Source organism: Bipolaris maydis, assembly GCF_028858645.1.
Source record: "Bipolaris maydis strain C4 unplaced genomic scaffold PSV08scaffold_15, whole genome shotgun sequence".
Taxonomy (NCBI): domain Eukaryota; kingdom Fungi; phylum Ascomycota; class Dothideomycetes; order Pleosporales; family Pleosporaceae; genus Bipolaris; species Bipolaris maydis.
This window is the reverse complement of record NW_027093871.1, coordinates 356,125-378,725: the sequence shown is the minus strand read 5'-3', so window position 1 is coordinate 378,725 and position 22,601 is coordinate 356,125. Positions and strand designations below refer to the sequence as shown.

At 52.2% G+C, this 22,601-nt stretch overlaps 7 protein-coding genes across 7 annotated transcripts; 3 read left to right on the top strand and 4 right to left on the bottom strand.

Annotated features, from left to right (window-relative positions):
- Positions 1 to 268: 268 nt before the first annotated feature.
- PSV08DRAFT_16071 (Alpha/Beta hydrolase protein) lies at positions 269 to 2,566 on the bottom strand. The gene has a single exon (XM_014225436.2). It carries the CDS (start codon positions 2,389 to 2,391, stop codon positions 499 to 501), a length of 1,893 nt encoding a protein of 630 aa, XP_014080911.1. The 5' UTR covers positions 2,392 to 2,566; the 3' UTR covers positions 269 to 498.
- Positions 2,567 to 4,164: 1,598 nt separating this feature from the next.
- PSV08DRAFT_355919 (uncharacterized protein) lies at positions 4,165 to 4,599 on the top strand (the record flags this gene model as incomplete). The annotated part of the gene is made up of 1 exon (XM_014225435.1): positions 4,165 to 4,599. The coding sequence occupies one exon, from the start codon at positions 4,165 to 4,167 to the stop codon at positions 4,597 to 4,599; it is 435 nt and encodes a 144-aa protein (XP_014080910.1).
- Positions 4,600 to 4,969: 370 nt separating this feature from the next.
- PSV08DRAFT_209570 (uncharacterized protein) lies at positions 4,970 to 7,478 on the bottom strand (the record flags this gene model as incomplete). Its single annotated transcript, XM_014225434.1, has 5 exons — positions 4,970 to 5,834; positions 5,886 to 6,469; positions 6,521 to 6,877; positions 6,929 to 7,041; positions 7,092 to 7,478. 5 exons carry the CDS (start codon positions 7,476 to 7,478, stop codon positions 5,080 to 5,082), a joined length of 2,196 nt encoding a protein of 731 aa, XP_014080909.1. The 3' UTR covers positions 4,970 to 5,079.
- A 2,632-nt stretch (positions 7,479 to 10,110) lies between these two features.
- Positions 10,111 to 12,313, top strand: PSV08DRAFT_209567 (uncharacterized protein). The gene is made up of 3 exons (XM_014225433.1): positions 10,111 to 10,326; positions 10,409 to 10,561; positions 10,617 to 12,313. The coding sequence occupies exons 1-3, from the start codon at positions 10,248 to 10,250 to the stop codon at positions 11,825 to 11,827; spliced, it is 1,443 nt and encodes a 480-aa protein (XP_014080908.1). The 5' UTR covers positions 10,111 to 10,247; the 3' UTR covers positions 11,828 to 12,313.
- A 3,885-nt stretch (positions 12,314 to 16,198) lies between these two features.
- PSV08DRAFT_209562 (uncharacterized protein) lies at positions 16,199 to 17,793 on the bottom strand. Its single transcript, XM_014225431.2, has 2 exons — positions 17,559 to 17,793; positions 16,199 to 17,504 (listed from the first exon to the last, which is right to left on the bottom strand). The coding sequence occupies exons 1-2, from the start codon at positions 17,710 to 17,712 to the stop codon at positions 16,477 to 16,479; spliced, it is 1,182 nt and encodes a 393-aa protein (XP_014080906.1). The 5' UTR covers positions 17,713 to 17,793; the 3' UTR covers positions 16,199 to 16,476.
- An 848-nt stretch (positions 17,794 to 18,641) lies between these two features.
- On the bottom strand, positions 18,642 to 20,624 carry PSV08DRAFT_230289 (uncharacterized protein; the record flags this gene model as incomplete). Its single annotated transcript, XM_014225430.1, has 1 exon — positions 18,642 to 20,624. One exon carries the CDS (start codon positions 20,622 to 20,624, stop codon positions 18,642 to 18,644), a length of 1,983 nt encoding a protein of 660 aa, XP_014080905.1.
- A 509-nt stretch (positions 20,625 to 21,133) lies between these two features.
- On the top strand, positions 21,134 to 21,916 carry PSV08DRAFT_365667 (uncharacterized protein). The gene is made up of 2 exons (XM_014225429.2): positions 21,134 to 21,279; positions 21,329 to 21,916. The coding sequence occupies exons 1-2, from the start codon at positions 21,269 to 21,271 to the stop codon at positions 21,594 to 21,596; spliced, it is 279 nt and encodes a 92-aa protein (XP_014080904.1). The 5' UTR covers positions 21,134 to 21,268; the 3' UTR covers positions 21,597 to 21,916.
- Positions 21,917 to 22,601: the final 685 nt, after the last annotated feature.

Genomic DNA, 22,601 nt, shown 5'->3' with positions numbered 1-22,601 from the left:
GGGAGTTGAAGCTTTTTGAGTGCGGGATCCCACGGACGCCAAGTGGGGTCGCCGTTCGGGGATAGTACAGTAGCATGTTTGGGAACGTGACGGACTAGTACTCAGATGGTAGTGTACATTTATGTGAGAGAAGGGGAAAAGGAGTTTTGGTGATTTTTTTTTTTTGGTTGGAAGCGTGCGTTACTTATTTTTGTTTTGTTTTTTTCATCTTGAGCGGGTTGGGGATAGATGCATAGTTTAGTAATGTGTAGTGTAAATTCACAAGGATTTCCTCAGAATATGTAGTCGAACTTTTTTTACTCCTCTGTTGATTTAAACGTAAAACGAGCAGTGAAAAAAAAAGACATGGCTACTCATACATTAGATGTAACAAAAGCTGAAAAAGAAAGTGTTGGAACAACACAGCTTTTGTGATGCCAACACATCGACTCCATGAACACCATCCAAAAAAAAGCCCTTCAACAGGCTCTGAGATGTAACAAAGCGGAAGCAGCACTCTCAATCCAGCGTAACCGCATCAACTCCTTCAAACTGCAACCGCCTAAACATACTCCTGATAGTCCCACAATTCCTATCCCTCTCGTCATCCCTCCCCCTCATCTCCGTCCTCATCTTGCCCAGCATATTCGTTCCATCCCCGCGATGTCCGCCCTCCTTGATATTCGTAAAAAACATGCGTCGGCCCGTCTCATCGAGGGGTTCCCACTTGGCAATGCTGACATCCTTGCGGGGAATAACCTGGTGCTCGCGGTTCGGATCGAGGAACTTGATGAATGAGATGAAGTAGTCTGAGATTTCGTTTTGGCGGCGGACCATGACTTGGCCGACGGTGCCGGCGTGTTTGGTGCCAAAGCCGTTCTCGATGTCGACGCCCCACATGACGTCCCATTGGTACTGGTAGGTGGGGACGTCGGACGGGTTGAAGCGCGAGATGGCGTTGGAGGCGAGGTAGGTCGGGCAGATATAGCGGATGTCGCCTTGTGCTTTGGCGACGGCGTCCCACCATTTGCCGCTGTCGGGCCAGTGGCGGTCGTTGGGGTACGTCTTCTTTAGTGTTTCGAGATCTTCGTCTGTAAGCAGAGGGTAGTGGTCCTTGAGGTAGGATTTGAATTCTCCTTCATTGTCGGTCGTTTTTTTGACTTGGTCGGAGCCTTCGTTGGAGGTGAAGCCGATAATCGTAGGGACTTTGGCGTATTTGTTGGACAGTATAGCGGCAGGGGCGGGCTGGGTGAACATGCCGCCTTCGGGCTCGGTCGTTGGGGCCCACATCCAGCGGGGTGGAGTATTCCGGCCGGGGAAGGACATAGGGTAGTTTTCGTAATACAGGTCGCCAGTCTCGGCATTGCGAACGCAAGCAATATCTGTGCAGTTCAGTCCATCTGCAACCTCGTTCCAAAACTTCTCAGCCTGGTCGGGTGTGAAGAAGGTTGGGCTCGCGGGAGACTGAGCGATGGCTCCGTGGAAGAGTCGCTTGCGGCCGGTGCCAGGGACATTGTAGTAGTTGTCGCCCTCGTTGGCAGTCAGGTGGAGCATGACTGATGCGCCGCCCGCACTGGTGCCCATTATGACTACGTGATCAGGATTGCCGCCAAAGTAACGAATGTACTTTTGTACCCATTCCAACGCCGCCCTCTGGTCGCGCAATCCGTTATTGTAATCGCCATCCTGCGCAATCTCTTTTCCGGAAAGAAAGCCGTAAATGCCGTTGCGGTAGTACATGGTCACTACAACGATACCTTTGTCCAGCTTGCCGTCTACGCCTTTTTCACGACGAGCCTTCTCGACCATTTCGCCTCCATTGCTGCGTCCGGGAAGATGGAAGCCACCACCGGGAATGTTGACCAAGACAGGGAGATCGTCGCCGGCCTCAGCATCGATTGGCGTGAAGACATTGAGACTCAAGCAATCCTCTGTGGACCGGGTCTTGATACCCAGGACATCGGGCCCTGAAATGTCCTTCCTGTTCCTCTCTGCTGGGTTGATCTTCTGTATCCTCGGGCACATGCCCAGCGAGCCATCCCAAACCAAGGGCTTCTCTGCGCGACCAATGCCATATGTTCTGTTCACGGGTTGCGGTCCACGGAAACGGTTCTTGCCTCCAGCATCTGCAGCATAGGGAATGTTCCAGTAGGAACGGACCTTGTCTGTAGTGTTGGGCTTAATGGCCAGGTAGTCTAGCTCGACAATGTACGGATCTTCGGTGTTCTTCAACGGCGCAGAGAAGGGAGGGGCTGTAGGCTTCGATGTTAACGGTGGTATCCATTCGGAGCTGGGTCGCAGGTCGGGCGAGTAGAGGAAGGCGAACGTGAAGGCGAGGACAATGGCAGCAGCGAGACCAAGGATAACGCGCCGGTCGAAGATGAGACTCGAGTTAAGAGGACGTACTGCCATGCTAGGCAAACGTATGGGGTTTACAAAAGAGTGTGAAGGGTGCTGTGAAGAAGAAAGAAATCAATTCACGACTGTCAAAGTCACGTCTGCAGCTGCACCCAGGGCAGCAAATTCAGGGACGCAGACGGGTGGAAGTTCCTCGCCGCTGTCACAGGCTTTCTAGACATTCTTGTTTCTGGATGCCTGGTTCTTGGCCAGCCAGAGCGACGGAAGCGGCTAAGGGGGCGGCAATCGGCACCATCTCCTTGGCGCTGACGCGTATCGCATTTGGGCGAATCCCATGGCGATCGACACCTCAACCTTTGGCGCCTTGTTCAGAGAGAGGGACGGGGCAGACAGTTGATGGATGGGTTGTGTTGGTAGCATGTGCACATGATCAGGATATCGGTGGTAACCTGTATCTGGTCTTGACCATTAGAGTATGTGGAGGCATTTTTGCATGGCGAGCCAAGTACTTGGTTGTGTTCCGAATAAAATAATCGCCTTTGATGAAGAACCCATGGAACCAAGTACATCGTTTCCGAAATGAGGCATTGCTCATTACATAATGCTGTTGTGTCTCCGGTCAATACAGACAAAAGCAACCTTGCCTGCATGACACAAAGATCAAGCAAGTCAGTATCCTTTTAACAGTGATATCGCGAACATTGCTTTTAGCCAAGTATTCAATTACTCTCCTTGATACTTGGGAAATATATTCCAAGTCAGGCCCAACACCCAATGCGCATTCACGAAACATTTTTTTCAGAGTTGGCGGATTGAGCATCTCCAAACTGCACTTGATGTCTTAGGAACACCAATACAAAAACGAAAGTGTGATCAGTAGTTAATGCTTGACTACGAAATGTATTTACGCACAGTTTCTAATGCTCTAAATTCTTTGTAGATTTTTTGAGCAAGATCTCTTCTTGATAGCATACATGGTTGTTTGTCAGTGTGGTATCTCATCATGCTGTGTCACACTGTAGTTGGACTGAAATGCGAAGAGTGATGCTTCAGATATCAAAAAAGTGTTTTGCAATATTTCCACCCTTACGTCCTCATCATTCTCAGTCCCACTAGACAGCATCATTCTATGAAGGAGCAGTGAAGCTTGATAGAGCGTCTCAGCGGACAAAAGTGATAAATTCTCTCTACAGCCCTCTCGCAGCTCTACCGTAACTTTCATCTGCACATTCAAGAATGATATTGCCGGATATATCATTGCACCAAACTTCATTCTATGACAGCTTAGCCAGATTGTGCTTAGTCTTCCATCCAACTCCTTCACCGTCACCATCCAGCTCTCGCCCCCTGGAGCTTCTGCACCAAAGGAGCTTTATCACGACACACCCTATGGAACGAAAGAAGGCTTATAAAGCCGAACCATGTTACCCTGTCGCGAACATACCATCTATCATAAATCATTTCGCCCAGTAAAATGCACTGCGATTCCAACATGTCATCTCCTCATTGCCCCAGTTATCCCTCACCCACGAAAATCCACAACGCCCATCCCAAACTCATTATCCCTCCTTATCCCATCATCCCACCTAATTGACATACGCGCTTATTATTCGCACGCCCCCTATCAGCCAACCTCCCAGAATACCCTCTCCCCCCCCCCCCCCCCCCCGTCTCCAACCCTCGCTCTACCGTACCAAACTCCCCCACCACCTTCCAACCTTCTTCCAAAAAAACCCCCCATCCTCCCCTCCATCCCTCCATCCTTCATCCCCTCCAAACTCCCCCAGAAACATCTTCCCACCAACCCTCCATCACCCCCTCCCCACAATGTCTTCCCGACCCATCCACCTCGACCCCATCCCCTCCCCACATCCCCAGCATCCTCCTCCTCCTCCTCCCTCCTGCACCCCCTACACCCCCAAGTCTTCTATCCCACCGCCTCCCGCGTACACCGCCTCAGACGCAAACGCTCCATCGCAAGAACAGGAATATCCCACTACTCCAACAACACTTCCACCAGCAATCGAAGCACAAACACCCACCACACCCGAACCCAGCGTCTCTCCTACACCCACGGACGCGGTGGCGGCGTCGCCGCGGGATCTGGAGGCAGGAAGGAGCAGAAGAAGGAAGATACTGGGGGTGTTGCGCGAGGTGCTGAGTTATGTTGCACTTGCATTTTTCATGTTTGTGTTGGGGAGTTTTCTTTATGTTTTCGTTAGACTATTGTTACTTGCTGTGAGAGAGGTGGGGCGGGCATAGGAGAATGAAAGGGGTGTGTGTGTGTGTGTGTGTGAGAGAGGGAGAGAGAGAGAGGAGGATAGCATGATGATAGTTGTATGTGTGAGACGAGAGATGCAAACCAAATAATTCAGGAGATTGTAAAAAACAAAGTGGGATCAGGGGGACATGTGGCTGGTTATCGTAAACGCAACAACAGAATTACATACACGCACATTTGATAATTTAGCACAACATCCTATTTTATTTTATAGAGAGAATCAACTATCACACCGAAACAAGAATCGTCCTAAGCGTAGCCTTGTTCGTCTTCCATCCACCCATTGATCCCCCCACTGCACACATGCCACATGCTAGACGCAATAATTACTGCCATGATAGTTGTTCAACAAAGGAGGTTTGGAGGAGAGAAAAAAACGTTGAGGGGTGGGGGGTATAATATATTGGACGTGAACGTCAAGCTTAGAAAATGTCCACTTCTTGCTCATAACGATAAAAACCTTAGTGGAACAGATCTTGGGCTGCAGCAGCAGTCGCTTGAGCCTGTGCTTTGGCAGCTTCGTTGGCGGCAGCCATGGCGGCAGAAAGGTCATTGTCTACTTTTTGCTGGGACGAGCTTCCCGGGCGCGTCTCACCGGTTCCTTCACGCTCGCCTACTGCAGCTGCGGCGAGGTGCTGAAGGCCGGCCATGTTGGGTTCGAGTTGAGGACTGGCTTGTTCTGGACCGTTGAAAGGGGGCGTGGAAGCCTTCTTTTGATGTAGCAGATCCCTGATGGCGGTTTCCCAGCCAAGTCCGTCAGAGCTGCGATGGATGATCTGGCCATTAGATAGAGCATCGCTCATTTCTTTGATGCTGGATTGTGCGTCTACTTGTGTCTCGACTCGGTCAGATAGTTCGGTGAGCGAGGTTGCTACTAGTGCGGCAAATATGTGGTGCAATGGAGTTATTGCGCCGCTCTTCAGGTTGTTGAGAAGCTCTTGGGTAGCATGAAGAACCTCTGTAGAAGGAATGTGTTGCAAGGAAAGCCTGGCTATGAACACTCGCAGATACTGATGTGCTAGATGAGGAGGTGAGTTTTGCGTCAAGCTGGTTAGATCAATGGATTGCTTGATTTCATCCAGCACCACATTGAGGTACTCTGATTCGGCAGTTCCTGGTTTGAGCGCAGAAAAGGCAAAAGGAGATGAAGAGTCAACATTCGGTATGCTGCCTGCGCGGTTCACGTACGCTATACGACCTACGATTTGAGCAGCACCTATTCCAAGGTTAATAGTGTTCGATTATAAACAAAGGCATCTGTACTAACGAGCAAGGTAGTAGCCGACTTCGCCAAGTGCCGTATAATCATCCTTGGAAAGAGTCCCACCGTACCGTCGAATCATCATATCCTTGGAGCGGCTCGAAGCGTGAAATCGGTCTAGTATTAGGGCAGTCCAGTAGACACGTCGCGCTGTGTGGTACATCTCAAGGTCTTGCTCCTTGATCGTCGTCAAGGTCCGCGCATCATTGATACCAGCGTCGGCAATGGAGGCTGAAATTCTGCCCAACAATCCTGTGGTGCTTCCAACAATAGCTGGGCCAGGTCGGTCAGAGGCGGCAGCAAGTAGAATCAGGGACTGGCAGTACACCAGGTGGTTGTAGAATTGGCGCGAGCTGTCCGAGTCATGCAAGCAGTAGCTAGCTGCGTCAACCGAAGTAAAGCATTGTTGGAGCAGCTGGTTGAGATTTATCTCGAGAGGTGGCAGGGCCTTTGAAGCGAGTGAACGGATGCAACCTTCCAGTGTCATGAAAAAAGCCTCTCGCAACTTTGATGGGCAGTTGGTAAGCCGATTCAATTGCGACTCATGGTGGGGCAAGACTGGCAACGTGGGGTGTATGATGTTATAGTAGCTTGGAGATGGTCAGCACAGGCCATTTTCGAGCACAAGGAGCGGCACCTACGCCTTGAGGGTTTCTTCGTTGGAGCCAGTGATCAGACTTCCGCCCAAATTCATATCACCAAACGAGGTGGCGCGGTTGTCGTTGAGCGATGTTTCTTGATCGCCCAGACCAGACAAACCGTGTGTTTCCATGGGGCCGTTGGACCGGTCTGGAGCAGTCCAATTCGGTCGGCTGAAGGCTTCGTGGAAGCCCTCGGTCATGGAATGGGTGCGCTGGCGCTTGAACTGGGGTGGGCTCTGTGTGTCTGGAAACGTCTGGTCTCCCATGGATCCAAAATCAAACGTATGCGTAGGGTTGGGAGGGTGATGGATTTGGCTTTCGAGCGAGTTGAGTCGGTCTGCGAGCTCTTTGATGTAACTAGACACTGTCAGCATGCTCAACCAACAGACGGGGTGGTGGACAGCATACCCTTTGCTAGGGCCACGCTTCATAGGCTGGCGGCTAAACTGACATCGAGCTCCTGTCCGCTTGCAACTAGAGCACGCCTCGGGGCCGTTTTCACTTGTGGCGTCACATCGAATCTACTCAACGTAAGCAGCAACTATGAAGGCGCGGACCGACAGTGGCGCACCTTCTTTCGACGGCATTCATCGCAGGCGCGTGAGACCTTTGAACGCTTGCGGGTAGGATCGTTGGGGTCGAAGTGGTCGTGATGGCCCTCTAGGCTCATGACGTGTTGGGCCATTTGCTGTGGAGAGTGCGTTGGACGGGCCGGGCCCTGAAAGTGTGGATGCGCAGCCATGGCCGGGCCCATGTGCGCCATCTGCTGGTACTGGGGTTGCTGGGGGCCAGGCGGATGCATCATGTCTCCTCCTTCACGCAGCTGTTGCAAATTCTCTTGCAGTCGCAGTTCGGGATCCGTCAACTGATGTTGGGGCGCTGGTGGTGTGCCGTTCTGGTTCGCGTATTGGCCTGGTCCTCCGCCCATCTGCGCGTCGGGATCCGCGTAGCCAGCCATGTTGAAGCGCGTCGTGTGGAGAGTGACAATCAGATGTTGCGGGTGCAGGTTTTACTCGAGGCGGCTACTGAGATTGAGTACGCGATCGCGCGCAGGGCGGGTTGATGCAGTGGTCAGTCAAGAGAAACGAACGGTTCAGAAGCGACCGAGGGAAGTTGTGCGAACTTTGCGATTTTTGCGCTAGCGTGAACCATGGCATGAGGGCAGAGGTGCTGGTTGAACATTGGGAGGGACGGCAACATGATGATTTGGATTGGGTGGAGCATACAAGGACAATGAGCACGTCTTTTGCCCGCTGTGTTGCTCGGAAGCTACTGGCTGGGTTGGTGACGATGTGGTCGCTGTTCGGATTATCTCTTCCACCGTCCGGGGCGGCGACTGGAAGCACCACGCTCGGCCATTGTTTGCAGAGGAGCAAAACGTTTGACCAGGCAGCGGGTGCTGCCTGCCAAGACGACGATTGCTGAGCACATGGCTGCATTTGCTAGCAAGTCATTTTTGATGAGGACTGGAGTAGGCAAGGGGGCGATGGCAAGGCTCATGCCGCGCTATTCGCAGGGTCATGTGTGCTCATGCTAGATACGTAGTAGTAGAGGCTCTCCGGCGAAGGGAGAGAAAGAGAGAAAGTTTGGCGCAATGGCAATTCAGAACACGAGTTTGAGCAGCCACTGCGGGCCGAGTGCAGGCTGGCGATTGAAGCCGGTGTCAAGACGGACGATTACAGGCGACCGTGCAGCGTAGTGGTGTCGAGATAGTCGGCGTCTAGAGCATTCGTGGATCGAGGGGGCAGGTGGGTTGTAGTAGGGTGGGCAGGCTAAGGATAGTACGCACATGGATGCACATGTCAATTGCAGCATAGATGGACCAAGACAGCCAGCCAGACGGACGGACGGACATGTGGATTGCAGCTTGGGCTTTGCTAGCACAGAGCCATGTCCGGTGGGTGGATGGTAGATGTGTAAGTATGGCAATTGTCCTTGGCTGGGCAGAGGGTTGGAAGTGGCTACAGGACTTGGCTCTGTCGGCCCTGCCTTTCTCGGAGCCAGCCAGCAAGGGCAGACGGCTCCGACGCGGGCGCAGGGCAAGCACGGCCCACCAGGTGTCTACACCGCACTTGCTTAGACTTGGAATGTGTACTTACTACTTACGTGTGTGTGTACTATACATGTGCTCCATGGACGGGCCGTCGACACTGGAGCAAAGCTTCACGGCGACCGGACCATGGCCTAGTTGCTTCGAGGCCGAGGCACGAGGGGTGCAGGTGCACGGGGGAAGCAGTCAGGGTGGCCGCGCGCCGCCGATTGACCTAGTCAAATGCATGCGCCCGCATATAGTATACTTGCAGTACAAGAGGTACAGAGATGCATTGGGGTTATTGTTTCACCGAGCGCACAGCCTGTCACGTGCAAGCGGCGGGTTGACGACCACGGTGCTAATTATGCGCAAGGGCAATCTACGGCCTCGCGCCCGAGACAGGCCATGGGACAGCCATGGACATGGGCGCACGCACAGCTGGTCGCAGGCACTGTGCCTGCCAAAGGCGACGAGGGACAGGACATGTACGTAGTCTAAGTAGTGGATGGAGATGGGTACATGTGTGAATCCATGCCAGGCCCTGGGGGGACACACGGGGCGCAGCCAATGGCGGCGAGGCAGCAGCGGCAAGGGAAACAGGCTGACTCGGCAAGCGAACAGCCTCCGCCGTGAAACAGGCGGTGCGTGGAGTGCCGCATAATCCATTCGACAAGGCGGCCGACGAGGGGCCAGCGCAGCCAGCACGCCGGGGGGGACGCGTCGTCAGATGGGCGAGCGAGGGCACAAGGTCCGGTGCTTTGTGGCGGGCATGGAGCGGCTAAGCAGCAGCTGCAGGTCATGGCCCCAGGACGGCAGCATGGTAGTAGGCGTACGGGCACATGGATGCGGTCCTGGGCCGGGATGCGGTGAGAGGGACGGCGGTGCTGGCCTGCGGGCTGGCGAGCTGGCGGCGTGCTGGCGGCGTGCTGGGCTGCATGCAGGCGAGGGCGAGGGCGAGGGCGAGGGCGCACATGTGCCAGCAGCGGCCAGCTCTCTCGCACCGCTCGAGGGTCAGAAGGCTGCAGAGGGTGCAGAGGGCGGGATTCGCGCGCTACGCCCCTTGCGGCCACGACTGCCCGCCGTCGCCATGGCTGATCGCGCCTGCAGATTCGAGCACGCAGCGTCGCAATGGCCCGGGCGCCCTTGCCGATGACGCTAAGCTCCACAGCCAATTACACGCTCCACAGCCCCGTGTGCCTCTGCTCTTAACCTGTTGCTCCCCTCTCCCTCTGCTCGCTCACCACCATCCTCCCCCAACAACACCATACAAGTACACTGGTCTGGTCGTACCCAAGGAGCCCCGTCTAACGCTTTCGGCCAGCGCCTCCTGCGCTCGGTTCCCCTCTGATACTCCCTCTCCACTCTCGCCTCCAGTCCTGTCGTCCTCCGGTCCTGTCCACGGCGTTCACGGTCCTCGTCCAACTTCCCTTGACCAAGATACCCTCTGGCGTTTGAATTAGCTTTCCTGCTCGTCGTCTTCCTTGCATTCTCCCTGTTCCGCTTCTTCTTCTTCGTCGTCGCCTGCACCGCTGCCCCTTCTCGGCTCGGCACGCCGGCGCCACCCGCTGCCTGCTGCACTGCCCTTTGTTTCTGTACATCATTTTTCGAGCCCCTTGGCACGTTTGCGCTTCACCCACTACTCGGCTATTCCTAGCCCGCTGCCACGACCGCTCTCGGCCGTAACCTCTCTCCGGTATGCCTGTTATCGATGGCGAAAAATGGGCTTGCTCGTCGTGCATCAAGGGTCACCGAGTGAGCGGTTGCAATCACACAGGTATGCGCACTTGCACCCTCGCATGCATTTGCGACTCAACCCCGTGCCTCGACACTCGGCGCTAACACTCGGCCCCTTACAGATCGTGATCTTCACCATATCAACCCCAAGGGCCGCCCGGTCAAGCAATGCGAACACTGTCGCGGTGCGCGCAAGTCCAAGTCCCACCATGCCAAATGCGACTGTGGCGACAAGAAGGACAAGGACTCGCACAAGGACAAAAGCGAGGCGAAGAGTGAGCTCATAGCTGGCTTGGCCGTCCTCGAAATGTTTCTGACCTTTGCTTTTAGCCCACGACAACCGATGCCAGTGCCACGCGGGTGGAAAATGCCTGTGCGGCACTAAGAAGGATGACCTTGATCTCAAGGTGGATACTTCCCGCCAGACTCTCCACGACGCCCGTGCCAAGCCCAAACTGACTGGCACCCACTCGGAAAGCCATCTGACCGTCTTCGCAAACGGCCACCACAAGCCTTGCCATCGCAACAACAACACTGCCCATGTCTCTGGTATGCCCTACAAGATCCCACGGCCACACACGCTGCACGGCCACGCGGCTTTCGCGGCTTTGTCGCAAGACAAGAATGCTCGCCCCCAGCCAGACGTCCAGACGCAACGCTCCATGGATACCCTGTCAGTGTCCAACAACGAGTTTCACGCCATGTTTGGCTCCACGCAGCGATGTGCCGACAAGCCCCCCGTCGCAAGCGCAAGCACCAGTCTAGACGCCTTTGCCTTCAACGACATGTTCAGTAGCCAGGTTGGTGGTATGTTTGCCCAGGGTGGCGGTGATTCTCCCGACAGCAACGTCAGCGATACGTTTTCCAACCAGCAGTGGCCTTGGATGACCAACACCATGACGCCCGTCACTGGCGCATTTGCAATGGGTAGCCTGTCGACATCGCCTTCGCAAGATTGTCTCCCAAACCTGGACAAGGACTGGGCTGGCTTTGACCCGCTTTGGTCTGCAACCGATCTCCCATTGGACCCGAGCAAATTCAACGACGAATTGGCCCAGCCGACATCTCACAGCGGCGAGTCGAAGCAAAGCGGTCCAGGCCTTACAGTCGCTTCGTCTACGCATTCTGAAATTGGCGAGGGTGGCTTGTTTAATGACATGGACTTCAAACCCCCCCAGTCGGCAGCCAGCGAGTCGCTGTTCTGGGAAGACACGCCTGCGTATCGCTTCAACCCCTCGGTGCCCAGTGAACCCGTCAACGTGCCCGTATCCATGACAGCAGCTACGTCGGCTCCAATGACCAACATGCTTGGGTTTGAGTCCATGTACGCTAAGAGCATTGCTGCTGCGCCCGCAACCATGACGAGCACGGCTTCGTCCGACTTTGCCGAGGTTGGTGCAATGCAAATGGGTAGCCATTATGAAAGCGGGCTCCCCGTAGACCCGTGGCAACTAGACCAGAGCAATGGTGCATTCAGTGCCATGAACAACAATGTTGACATGTCTTGTTTTGCCAATAACAACAACAACAATTGGTTCTAGACGCCTGCGAAGGAACAGTCAGCCCATGTTGGCTGACTGTTTCTTTTGATGACGCCATGACTGATGACGCTGCTGGTGCGCAATGATACCAAGGCCTAGGCAATGTGTCTATCCCTAACTTCTTTTTTATTGGCCCTTGTGGCCGTGCTCTTTGGACCGTTTATGGTCGCCTGTGTATAGTTTCTGACCTGGCGCGAACCCTATGCTTTGATCTCCGTTTTGACATTGCCGATAGACGATGGCCTTCAAGCAATTGCCTTTTTGGTGGGAACTTGGTGGTGGAACAAGCATGCAAGCGCAAGCATTGGTACACACTAGGGAGGCGGGTTGTTTTGCTGCATTTTTTGGGTTCTTTTTCTCTCTATTGCTGCTGGCATTCTCATTTTTTACAAAAGTATAGACACTGGCCCTTGGACAAGATAGCGCTGGGCCCTTGAAGAATTTACATAGAGCATAGTAGTCCAATAACAGTCTCCATGCATGTTTGTGTGCGCTTGCCTACTGTGTGAAGGGATGGAGGGGAGACGGTTGCCAAAGAGTGGTGCTCTAGAACCAAGACGGGGCTGGGTGGCATTGTGTCGGGGGCTGCAGGGCGTATGGCCACCTAGTCGCTGCACGGCTATGAGGTTCGCCGGTCTTCCCCTCTCTACTTACCAATACCTGCCCTGCATGCCAAACACGGGACAGACGCAAGCCAAGTACACGCAGAGATTTTTGCTGACTTGAGTCGATGAATCCGTCAAGCTGCGTGCGCTAAACAATGCCCGTCGCGGCTGGCAGAGGTTGCAGCCAGGTGATGTTTGGACACATGCAGCGCACTCAACTGCAGTAGTAGCAGTAGCACCACCATCACCACCACCACCGACAAGAGCAGCACCATGTGCCACGGCCGCTCTTAGGCTGTCAAGGCTAATCAGCGCTCTAAAGGCGGAATGGAGGGCAGGGTGATGGTATCTCGCTAGAAGGGTAGCCGCTTACGGCGACAGGACTTCGCTGAGCGCGGCTGGCAAAGATCCGAGGGATGAGGTATGTAGCCATAGCGGCACAACCACGGCACCAGCACAGCCCACTCACCACCCCACGACTGATGCGCTCACTCACACCATCCGACGCCCGCTGCATGAGTAGCCACAAGGCACAAAGGGGATCGTGTTGCACATGGCCCCTCCCCTCCCCCCCCCCCCCCCCCCCCCCCCCCCGACATACGCTGCTGTTTCGTCGAGTGCAAAGGACCGACCGCCTGAGCCACTCTGTCGTCAACGTCTTACATGCATCATCGTCTTTCGCCACAACTCGAACAGGAACCAGGCCAGGGCAGAGGGTTCCTGCGAACCGCAAACAACAAATGACAAACAAGCAATGGCCTTATTGTTCCTGGTATGGTTCCCCGTGAAGCGAACCGCGTGGGTAGTCGCGCCTTGAGGAAAAGGACAAGCGTTCCAATGGCGAAAATCACTCATGCAAAAGAAGAACCCACAAGGACAGCAATTCTCTAGCTGCAACGGACACGCCCGTTCAGCACACTGCCTGTTTTATGGGGGGAGTGCGCGACACAGTGCGCATCCTAAACGCTTATTTGCATGGCTGTCGACATCCTCGGCCCTTGCGGATTGAGGCGAGGAAAAGGCAAAGGCTACCAGCGCCTGTACATGCAGTGGCAGCGGCCATTGACCCAGAAAAAACCGAGCCCACCAACCTCCCATCATCATCCATCATCGTACCGACATCATCCCGTTGCCCACCTGTCCACACAGAGCACAGAAAGCAACAACCCCAAGAATCGCTGGCCGTATTATCCTTCTTGTTTCATCTACATACCTTCCCCCCCTTGAACTTATCACACTGCCCTTTCCCTCTTTAAGTTTGTCTCTGTTCTCGGAGAACACTCCTAGTTCGTTCTCTCTAGCTCATATTTAATTCTCCTCCAAACACAACCCAAATAAATTTCCTGGAATCCGATCGTCCACCGCCTTACGGCCCTGGTGTGTGTGCTGCGCAGACCCCCACCCACCCTTGTCCGACCGCTACTGGTCGGACCCTTGCTCGGCACCTCTCTCTTTTTTACGTCCCAGGAAATGCCCTTTGGTCTACTATGTAGTCGATCACGAGTCCCTGGATTTCCAAAACTGGGCCCTTTTTCTTTTCTTTGGGGGATCATCGTTGCAACACGACAGACAACACGTGCACACTTGCAACTTCTGAAGCGGCAGTAGCCCCAGCCGCCAGTGAGGCGGGCATGATGTCAAAGGTTGTGTAAATGAGTGGGGGGGTTGTGGCGGCTCTGGCTTCGCAATGCGAATGCACCAGCTGACTCGGTTGTTGTGCCTAAATCGAACCTGTTGCTTACCCTCGATTCTGCTGCTTGTAATGCGCTTTGTGCAGTTGGCTGGTCGAAAAAAAAGAGTGTTCGCGTTACTGCTCTCTTTCGGCAGTACTACTCGGCTTGTTATTACCTTTCAGGTTTCGTACCGTGGGACCCTGGTATATCACCCGATGGTCAAATGCCACACCCCCCATCGGCTACTGTGGCTTTGAATCGGCATCATCGATGCATTTGTGTGGCTGCACCGTTAGCATCTGGGTCAAGGACATGTGTCTTGATAGACGCAACCTTCTGCGTCAGCAATTCCGCTACTACTACTACTCTACTTAGCATACCAGCCAAATCCTGCTTATTCCCCTTTCCCTTCCCCCCTCATCTACTCACGTGCTGTCATTCCACCTCTCGCAAGCACAAAAGTTGGATACAATCGTGACGTTTGTGTCCACATCAGATCACGTCCAGGTACATACATGCTTTCGTATACGCATGTACGTCCGTTTAACCCAACACACCGGTACCACCCTGCGTCATCGGCCATTGCCTTGATTCCTTTCCTTCCTACGTACATGCCCCCCCCATATCTTTTCACTACTATCTCTCTCTCTCGTTTCTCCGAGAAAAGAAATCCCCCTAAACAGGCACACGTTGGCACATCCCCCAACACGAGACCTGGATCGTCGCTCGTCAGTGCGTATTTTCCGCACCGTGTCCAGGGTTAGTTTTCCCGTATCTCCGAACCCCCCGCCGCCGCTTTTCTCTCCTCGGCAAAGCAAGCATTAGCGTGCATCGCGGGAGGGCTTCACAAAACGAACGAAATGAAAACCCTTTCTGTGTGTGTGTGTGTGTGTGTGTGTGTATGGAAATGCAATTACTTCAAAATGGACCCTGATTACTGAATAAATGCCTCCTCCCCCAGCAGACTTCACTTATATACTTGCTGCTTGTGTAAACTGGCATCCTTATTATCTCTCCATCTCTCCGCTCTTCAATCGGTCGGTTTCTTTACTAGTCCAATCGGAGTAAACCCCTAAATGGCTACCTTTATGCTCGGAGATATTAGCAAACTGTCAAACTAACCAACCAACTACTGTATTGTTCTAAACATGAAAATCTAATAGGATCATATACCATCATTTTACTTTGATACGATTTAATGAAGTGTACATGTAGTTGTTGTTGTTGTTGTTTTGGAAAAAAAACTCTGGATGATATATTATAGCACGTAAGTAAAGGTGAAAAGTGAGGCGGCCTTTGGGGACTGTTCTTCGGTGCAGGGCGAGCCTTGTCTCCGAATAAACCGGCCGTCCAAGAGGTTGGTATGTGCGTGTACGAGCGGGGGATGAGGATGGGTAGTTTGGACGAGGGCCAGGGGTGAGCTTAGGAGAAGATAGGGGGGAGCGCAGGTGGTGAAGGTGGTTTTTTGTGGGTGGGGAATAGTAGAATGCAGAGATGAGTCAGCTTGAGTTCGGTGCGATAGTAAAAGCGGTGTTGGAAAAGGTAGAGCGAGATAAGGAATCGTATATCTTGAAGTCTAATCTCTTTTTTTTTTCTCGTCATGTTTTTTCTTTTCTTCTTTGAACGAATTTCTTAGAGAAGAATAGTATAGGAATGACGATAAAAAACAACAACATGAAATGAATACATCTATCCTTGTATCTGCTTACCCTTTATTAAAAACAAAAATCAATCTAAAGCTTAATACCATCTCCTCACCAAATAATCCCACTTCCCCCCCAGACTCTACAATCCCCCAGAATAGATACTTACACGTTTCTACCCCACAATACACCGGGAATTAAAAAAAAGAGAACAAGCATCATCATCCTTTTGATGAACCTGCATACCAGACCCACAAAAACATCCCCATCTAGCATGCTAAGAAAAGCGCCACCGGACAAAACGGCATCTTTGTGGTGTTGGCTACCCCGGGACCTGCATTGTTGGCCCTACAGATGCGGGTAAGAATGACTGAGGAGAGTAAAAGAAGCACGATAGCTATATATGTATAATTGTGTATTACTTAAAAAAAAAAGGGAATATATTAAAAAAAAAAAGTACATGAGGTCTGTAAGTTGGGATAGTATGCAAAACGTTGTATAGTCTTACAGCCTGCCCAAGAAAAATCCTCGAGAGTTTCTTCTGATGTATATTAAACACGACACACATACACACTCTCTACATTTCAGCATTCTCAACGGAGAGACTTCATCAGTTTTACCTCCCCATCTCCGTACACACTCAACCCCGCATATGCGTCAAACTCCCCCCCCCTTTCCATATTGGTATTCAGAAAAAAAAAAGAATCCTCTTCCTCCCATCACATCTCCTACCTCAACGCCTCCTCCCCAAAAGTATCCTGATACACATACGTCTCTGTCGTCGTTGTCACGGGGACCCCCCAATTAATCGGCTGATAGCCACTAAACAAGCTATCGCCCAGCTGATACCCGGGCTTGCTAAAGTACGATGACATGCGGCCCATGAGCACGGGGGGCGCGGCGTAGTCTGCTTCTTCGTAGTAGTATTCGTCGTGTGAGACGGGTTGTGCGTAGGCGGATTGGGTTTGCCAGTAAGGCGGGGTCGGCTCGATGCTGAGGCTGGGGTTGCGGCGGGGGGAGGGCGGTGGCGAGGTTTGGGTTGTTGCGTTTGCGTAGGCCGGTTTGGGGGGTGGGGGGTGGGAGTGGTGGCAGCCGCATGTGCAGTGTGAGGGGTCGGGTATGGTGGTGCGTGGTGGTTGGGTATTTGTGTTCGATGTGGTTTGCGGTTGAGTTGGCATTGTAGGTGTGACGAGAGAATCTGTTCGTCTGTTTTCTTGGTCTTTCCCGAGATCGGAATCAAATTGGCGACCTGTTCGGTTCTTTGGTGATAGTTCGCCTTCTTCTTTGACGTTGGCACCCATGGCACTCCATTGTGAAAGGTACGAAGGGCGCACGGGTTGACTAGCCTGCCCTTCTATGATTGTATCTCCCAGTAACGATATTTCAGAGTTCGTTCTCGAATTCGTATAGCTTAGGCTAGGTGGCCGGCTCGTTCGCTGCGAACTTATTGAACTCGATCTCTTACTCTGCCTCGTCTCGCTCACAACACTGTCGGATCGCATACTTGTTTCTGACAACGGCCGTAGAAAAGAAACCGTCCTCGACCTCCTGAGCGCTTGCTTATCATACTTCTCCTCATCGTCTACTGGTGCTGGTTTCCTAACTTCCGGCTCTTTGTACTCCAGCTTTCCATTTTTATCTGACGCAAAGTACTCTTCACCACGACCAAAAACCACTTGGAGGGATTCGAAATCGCGTGTTGTACCGTCAATCGGATAAAGCCAGTCTTTCAATGCAGGTGGAAGTCCATAGCAGTCTTGCTAGTGTGAGTACGGATTTCTCATCGTCACATTGGTAAAAAAAAACTCACCTTGTTTGTACTCTCCGCCCTTTGTTTTCCAACAAAGATAGTATCGCTCAAATGCGCCGAACGCGCAGACAATAAGATCATCCAGACTATCCGGATGGTTGGGATCTTCGGGTATCTCTCCTAGTCGTTTGTACAGCCGGGTGGAGGCGTCCATGGTGTATTGCTCGTGAGACGCCAACAATGATGCGTAAAAAGGCGCTTGTCGCAACCTGAGGTGTGAATTACAAATATCAAAAAAGCCAATAGTGCCAGAAAAACTTTCCAGAAGGTCCAGCGGAGTTCCAAAATTTAATCAAAAGGTCCAGTTGGTATAATGGTCCAGCCAGTTGTCAATCCAGCAAACTGTCCAGTTCAACGCCCTTCACAAAAGTCCGCTAGTCCAACCGACCATAGTTATCATGACTCTCCTATAGATTCCATCATCTTTCTATCAGACCACAAATGCTGCAGCCTACTCTTGGACTCGCATGACATTCCTCATCCGCGACGTTGGCCTAAAACGTGCCGGAAGTTCTGAAGCAGTGGTAACATCCTTGCCAGTTTCACATTTTGGTCGGCGGTCGGGGCCGCAGCGTAAACATTCGGGTAGACGGAAGATCCACTCAAAATTCAGTGGCTACAGCTAGCGAGTCTAAAGGTAATGGGTGTTTCGAGAGGTGAATTTGGTGTTGTGGGTGGATGTTGTGAAGGAAGAGCGATGGAAAACCGCGCGGTGTAGGTGCGCTCAAATATAAGTACTCTCCGTAAATCGCGCATCGGGTACGTGGCATACCCGCCGATCGGCCCAATTCTGCAAAGTACAGGAACACTAATATACGGCGTCTGTCTTCATCAAAGGGATCGGAAACTGAGAGATCATCTGCTGTGTGGATAGGGATGCTGGGAGAAAGGTGCGCGTTGATGAGTGAATAAGGAAACTTTTTGCAGCCATCGAATTCAGCGCGTATATATCCCTCATACTGAAATCTTCTTGGAGGAAATCAAACTGCCGAATTTTGTACCGAGACCATTGTTAGAGAAATGGACTTCTCTATGGAATCTAAGAGTACTATACTTGAACTACACTTCCCGCAATATGTCCATTCACTTCCTTCTCTCGTCCCTCCCCCTCGTATTTGTACTTGCGCTTCCCTTATCTTCCTGATTGACCAAGTCATCAATCTCTCTAAAAAGTGCAGATGTAGTCTTCCTGCCAACAGTAGCAGATCTCGACCGATTTGCTGCAACAGGAGGAGCAATCTGCCTTCCCGAACTAGACATATTTCTCTCTCTGCTTACGTAGCCTCCACCTATCCGATTACTCATACCCTGGTTACCTTTTCCAGTTGTCATTGTTCGAGCGAGTGATTGACGACCTGGCCCAGGACTAGATTGCACTGTCGGTCTAGATGACGGGCGAGCTAAGACAGGCTGCTCCGAAGATGAGCGCTCCCTTTGCTGTCGAGCTGAGGGAGGTCTCTGATTCGATGATTGAGATGTTGGTCTTTTCGCTGAGCTTTGTGAGCTTTGAGATGTTCTAGAGACTGCAAGCCGCTGTGAAGAAGATGCTCTCATCGAACCAGACACCGCCGGGTCTTCCCGTACAGACCGTGCCCGCTGGCGTGGAGGTGTTATTGGTCGTTCGATGGATGGATTCGGTGCAGGCTTCGCTACTCCTGGTTGTTGGGGTCGCATTGCCAATGCCATTGCCTGCTTCGTTTTCGATACCGCCAGAGCCAGAGGTGCTGGGGTGGGAGACGGCTGAGGTCGTACATTGGCAGCTACAGGGTCTTCCAATACCTCGTCATCATCGGAGTACATGGAAGACGTGTTGCTATTAACACGCGATCTACGTTCGTTTGAGCGTTCTCGTAATTGGTCTTTTGAATTTTGTGCTGCTGCCATGGCTTCAAATTTTAGGGCTTGTGCCAAAGCTCGTGACCCGCTGTTTCTATTAAGCTTAGGCGTAGTGCGACTCTCTTTTGTAGGCGGGGACTGTGACGCTGGGGGCGAAGATTCTGTTTCGATAAGAGGCGCCTGAACCGTGTTATCTGGTGTCAATCGGGGTTGTTCTGGTTCGGAAATAGACTGGCCCGTGACTTGCTGATCGTCGACATCTGGCACATTGGTGTCTTGGACTGTAATGGCGGGACCAGCAATTGGCTCCTCACTCTCTACTGATTCGGGCTTCTTTGTTTCTGCCGCGTTCTCGGGCTCTTCTTTTGTCGCTGGAGTGTACGCTGGCGGTGGGGTGGGTGCTCTGAATACCAAGGATTCTATCATAGGGGGCGGGTTCTCAAAGATCGACTTTGGAATCTTCATCGGCCTGTACTTGTACGATTCTTGAGCACCCGCTTCCGATGCCTTCTCATCTGACACACCGGGATTCGATACCAATGGCTCTGGAGCAAGCGGCTGGTCTGTCGGTGCCTCTTCCTTTGTATCAACAGCTCTTGTTGTTGTTTGGTCTTGTTGTCGTGCATTCGTCTCCTTTTGGAACCTCTTTTCCTTTCGACTCAACTCAATCTCCAGCACCCTTGTTCCAGGCCCGAGTTTTGATTTTAGTCCATCGTCGTTGAGGTCAAAGTACAATTCCCATAGACCAGGCGCTTGCTCTACAGCACACCATCCCTCCCAGCCATCGAATGTGAGCCGGCGATCTTGTCGTGTACAGTCAAATGGTCCAGTGAGATTAGGTTGTGCGTCTGCGCGTACACCATACTTGACTTCGCAAGTCTCTTTGTCAATATAAACCCAATTCATAATCGGAGCAACATCAGTGATGGTCGTGACAAGGCCTTCGTATTTTGTGTCCGGGTAAGGCAGGTAATACCCGGCATATGGGTGTCCAAGCGGGCTTCCATCTTCGGTTCCAGTATCAATCCATAGTTTTCCGTTCCTCAAAACGACCTGTCGCCCGTTGATTTCTCGGCTGCGATTGGATGACTTGACGCATGTTGCGATAAGATTGCAACGACGAGCGCGATGCTCTTCCCTCTTTTCTTTGGATTGGGACTGGCGTATTGCTTCCTGGGAGCCAAGTAGGCCTGGGGCTGTAATCGTTGCTATGAGAATTGAGAGGACCATCTTGGACGTTGTCCGTCCAGTCGGCGGTGTTTGGGGCGGAGTAGAGCGTGGGGGCCTGGGACATTCGCCATGGCTAGTGAACCGCAATCAGCATGGTCTATGCATGCTATTGCTACTGCTTAGCGTATATTGCCTCGCGACTACCATGATCTGATGCTCGTCTGATGAGGAATAACAATGTGCCGGCTGAGACGCGTACGTTGGACCCTGACAACCCCTTGTATGTTTCAGCTCTACACGCGCCACAACCATAGCATGACACGAACCCAGACTATTCATGGAACCGCTGCCGATCTTCGCGTCTGGATGCAGAGACTCGTTTGTGCAATCATGCTAGTACGAGACTCGAACGATAGTAGCCCATCTCAAACGCAGCGAGTGCCGCACAAGCGGTTTCGGGGCCTCAACCCAAAGTGGTGCAGCAGCAGATAGGAGAGCAACTCGTGGTAGTCAGAGGCCTCAGGACATACCCGTATATAAGGCAAAACATATGCCACTCAACAAAGGCCAGTACAGTTGACCTGGACCGCCTTCTCCCATTCTACATTCATTCGACAAACGGCCTGGAGCCCATCGAACCTGAGAGTCCTGCATAATCCTTAATACCAACACCACTCTCCCCAACTCTACACTTCAAACCCAACATGTCCACCATGTAAGCTGCATCCTGACCAGGGTATTCCGCATGTGCTAACCGGCGTCAGGGAATCCACCATCCGCCCAACAGGCTACGGCTCCGACTCTGAGAGCGATGGTCAAGCATCCGGCGGCCGCAAGGTCTCTGCCAACGTCGGACCCGTCCCGTCCTCCGCTACACTCAACCGCCCGGCAGGCAACATCATCAAAGGACCCGTAGACGACAACGGAAAGCAAAAGGACGCTGCTTTGTTGATTGGTATCAAGCTAGATCTGGAGGCGGAAATTCATCTGACGGCAAGAATTCGTGGAGACATTACGATTGGATTGTATTGAGCTACTTGTAAAATCGGAGGAAGATAGGTCGACGCAACCCTGGGCGCACGTGGAAGACATCAGCGATTTGATATGCAGGACTAGCAGTGGAAACGGTCCACTCATTGGCTACCCAAGCATGGGACAAGAAACATGAATGATAGAATCTTTTCCAACCCTGTTCACAACATTTGTGTGCACCGCTGCCTATGCGGCACAAGAAATACTGGCGGAAAACATAACGCTCTGTTCATATAGTCAGCATCTGCTGTTTGAAGATTGTGAAGCAAATCATCAAGTAGAAGGTGCTGATCAGACTCATGCCCTGTCACAGGCAGTTATCACCATTGCCGTAGCTCGGTAGACCGTCGTGATAAATTGAATGTTCATCTTATAAGGGAAAGGGGCAAAGACAAGGACTGACATACTGTATTCTAAAGTTCATGCTTGCAGGTATGGCAAGATCCTATGCAACCCATCAGTTGCTGATTCTGATCGACATGATATTCAACAAGCAGGTTGTGACTGCGGATCAGACGTGACGGTTCTCGTCGTCGCCGGAGCTTGGACATATGCTTGTCTTTGATTGTGTCGTTTCATCATTGCAGAAGGGAGTGTGGACGATGAGCGTACCATGTTCATTGTGAGGATTTGTCTGGGATCATGTCAGCGATGCGTCTATCAAAGCAACACAACAAGTGGAGAAGACGCGAGTGTGGATCAGTTGACATGAATGGATATATTTTGATTTAAGTCTTCACCGGGCGAACCCGTCGGACTCGTCATCAATTGTTCATCATTTCGCAGGAAGTAACAAGAATGGAATATGCTTACCAGTTACCTGCTCTATTATCTTTTTCAAGATAGACTGTTAGAGCATTAGCTAATGCCCAAATTTATTTATGCAGCCATGGGAGATATTGGGAAGCGATCAGTTCGGCGAGGTTTCTGAGGCCTGCCATAAAAGGCGTATCCGTCAAGAATTGTCGGAGCCCAGTGCCGTATCATCATTGAATGGGGCGGTTG

What these genes read in the sequence shown, in the direction of transcription:
- PSV08DRAFT_209562 (XM_014225431.2), bottom strand. Translation starts at nt 17,712, where the DNA reads ATGGACGCCTCCACCCGGCTGTACAAACGACTAGGAGAGATACCCGAA. An exon ending in GGGCGGAGAGTACAAACAAG is followed by an intron (nt 17,505 to 17,558) that starts GTGAGTTTTTTT and finishes CACACTAGCAAG; the next exon opens with ACTGCTATGGACTTCCACCT.
- PSV08DRAFT_16071 (XM_014225436.2), bottom strand. Translation starts at nt 2,391, where the DNA reads ATGGCAGTACGTCCTCTTAACTCGAGTCTCATCTTCGACCGGCGCGTT.
- PSV08DRAFT_209567 (XM_014225433.1), top strand. Translation starts at nt 10,248, where the DNA reads ATGCCTGTTATCGATGGCGAAAAATGGGCTTGCTCGTCGTGCATCAAG. An exon ending in GAGCGGTTGCAATCACACAG is followed by an intron (nt 10,327 to 10,408) that starts GTATGCGCACTT and finishes GGCCCCTTACAG; the next exon opens with ATCGTGATCTTCACCATATC. An exon ending in GGACAAAAGCGAGGCGAAGA is followed by an intron (nt 10,562 to 10,616) that starts GTGAGCTCATAG and finishes CTTTGCTTTTAG; the next exon opens with CCCACGACAACCGATGCCAG.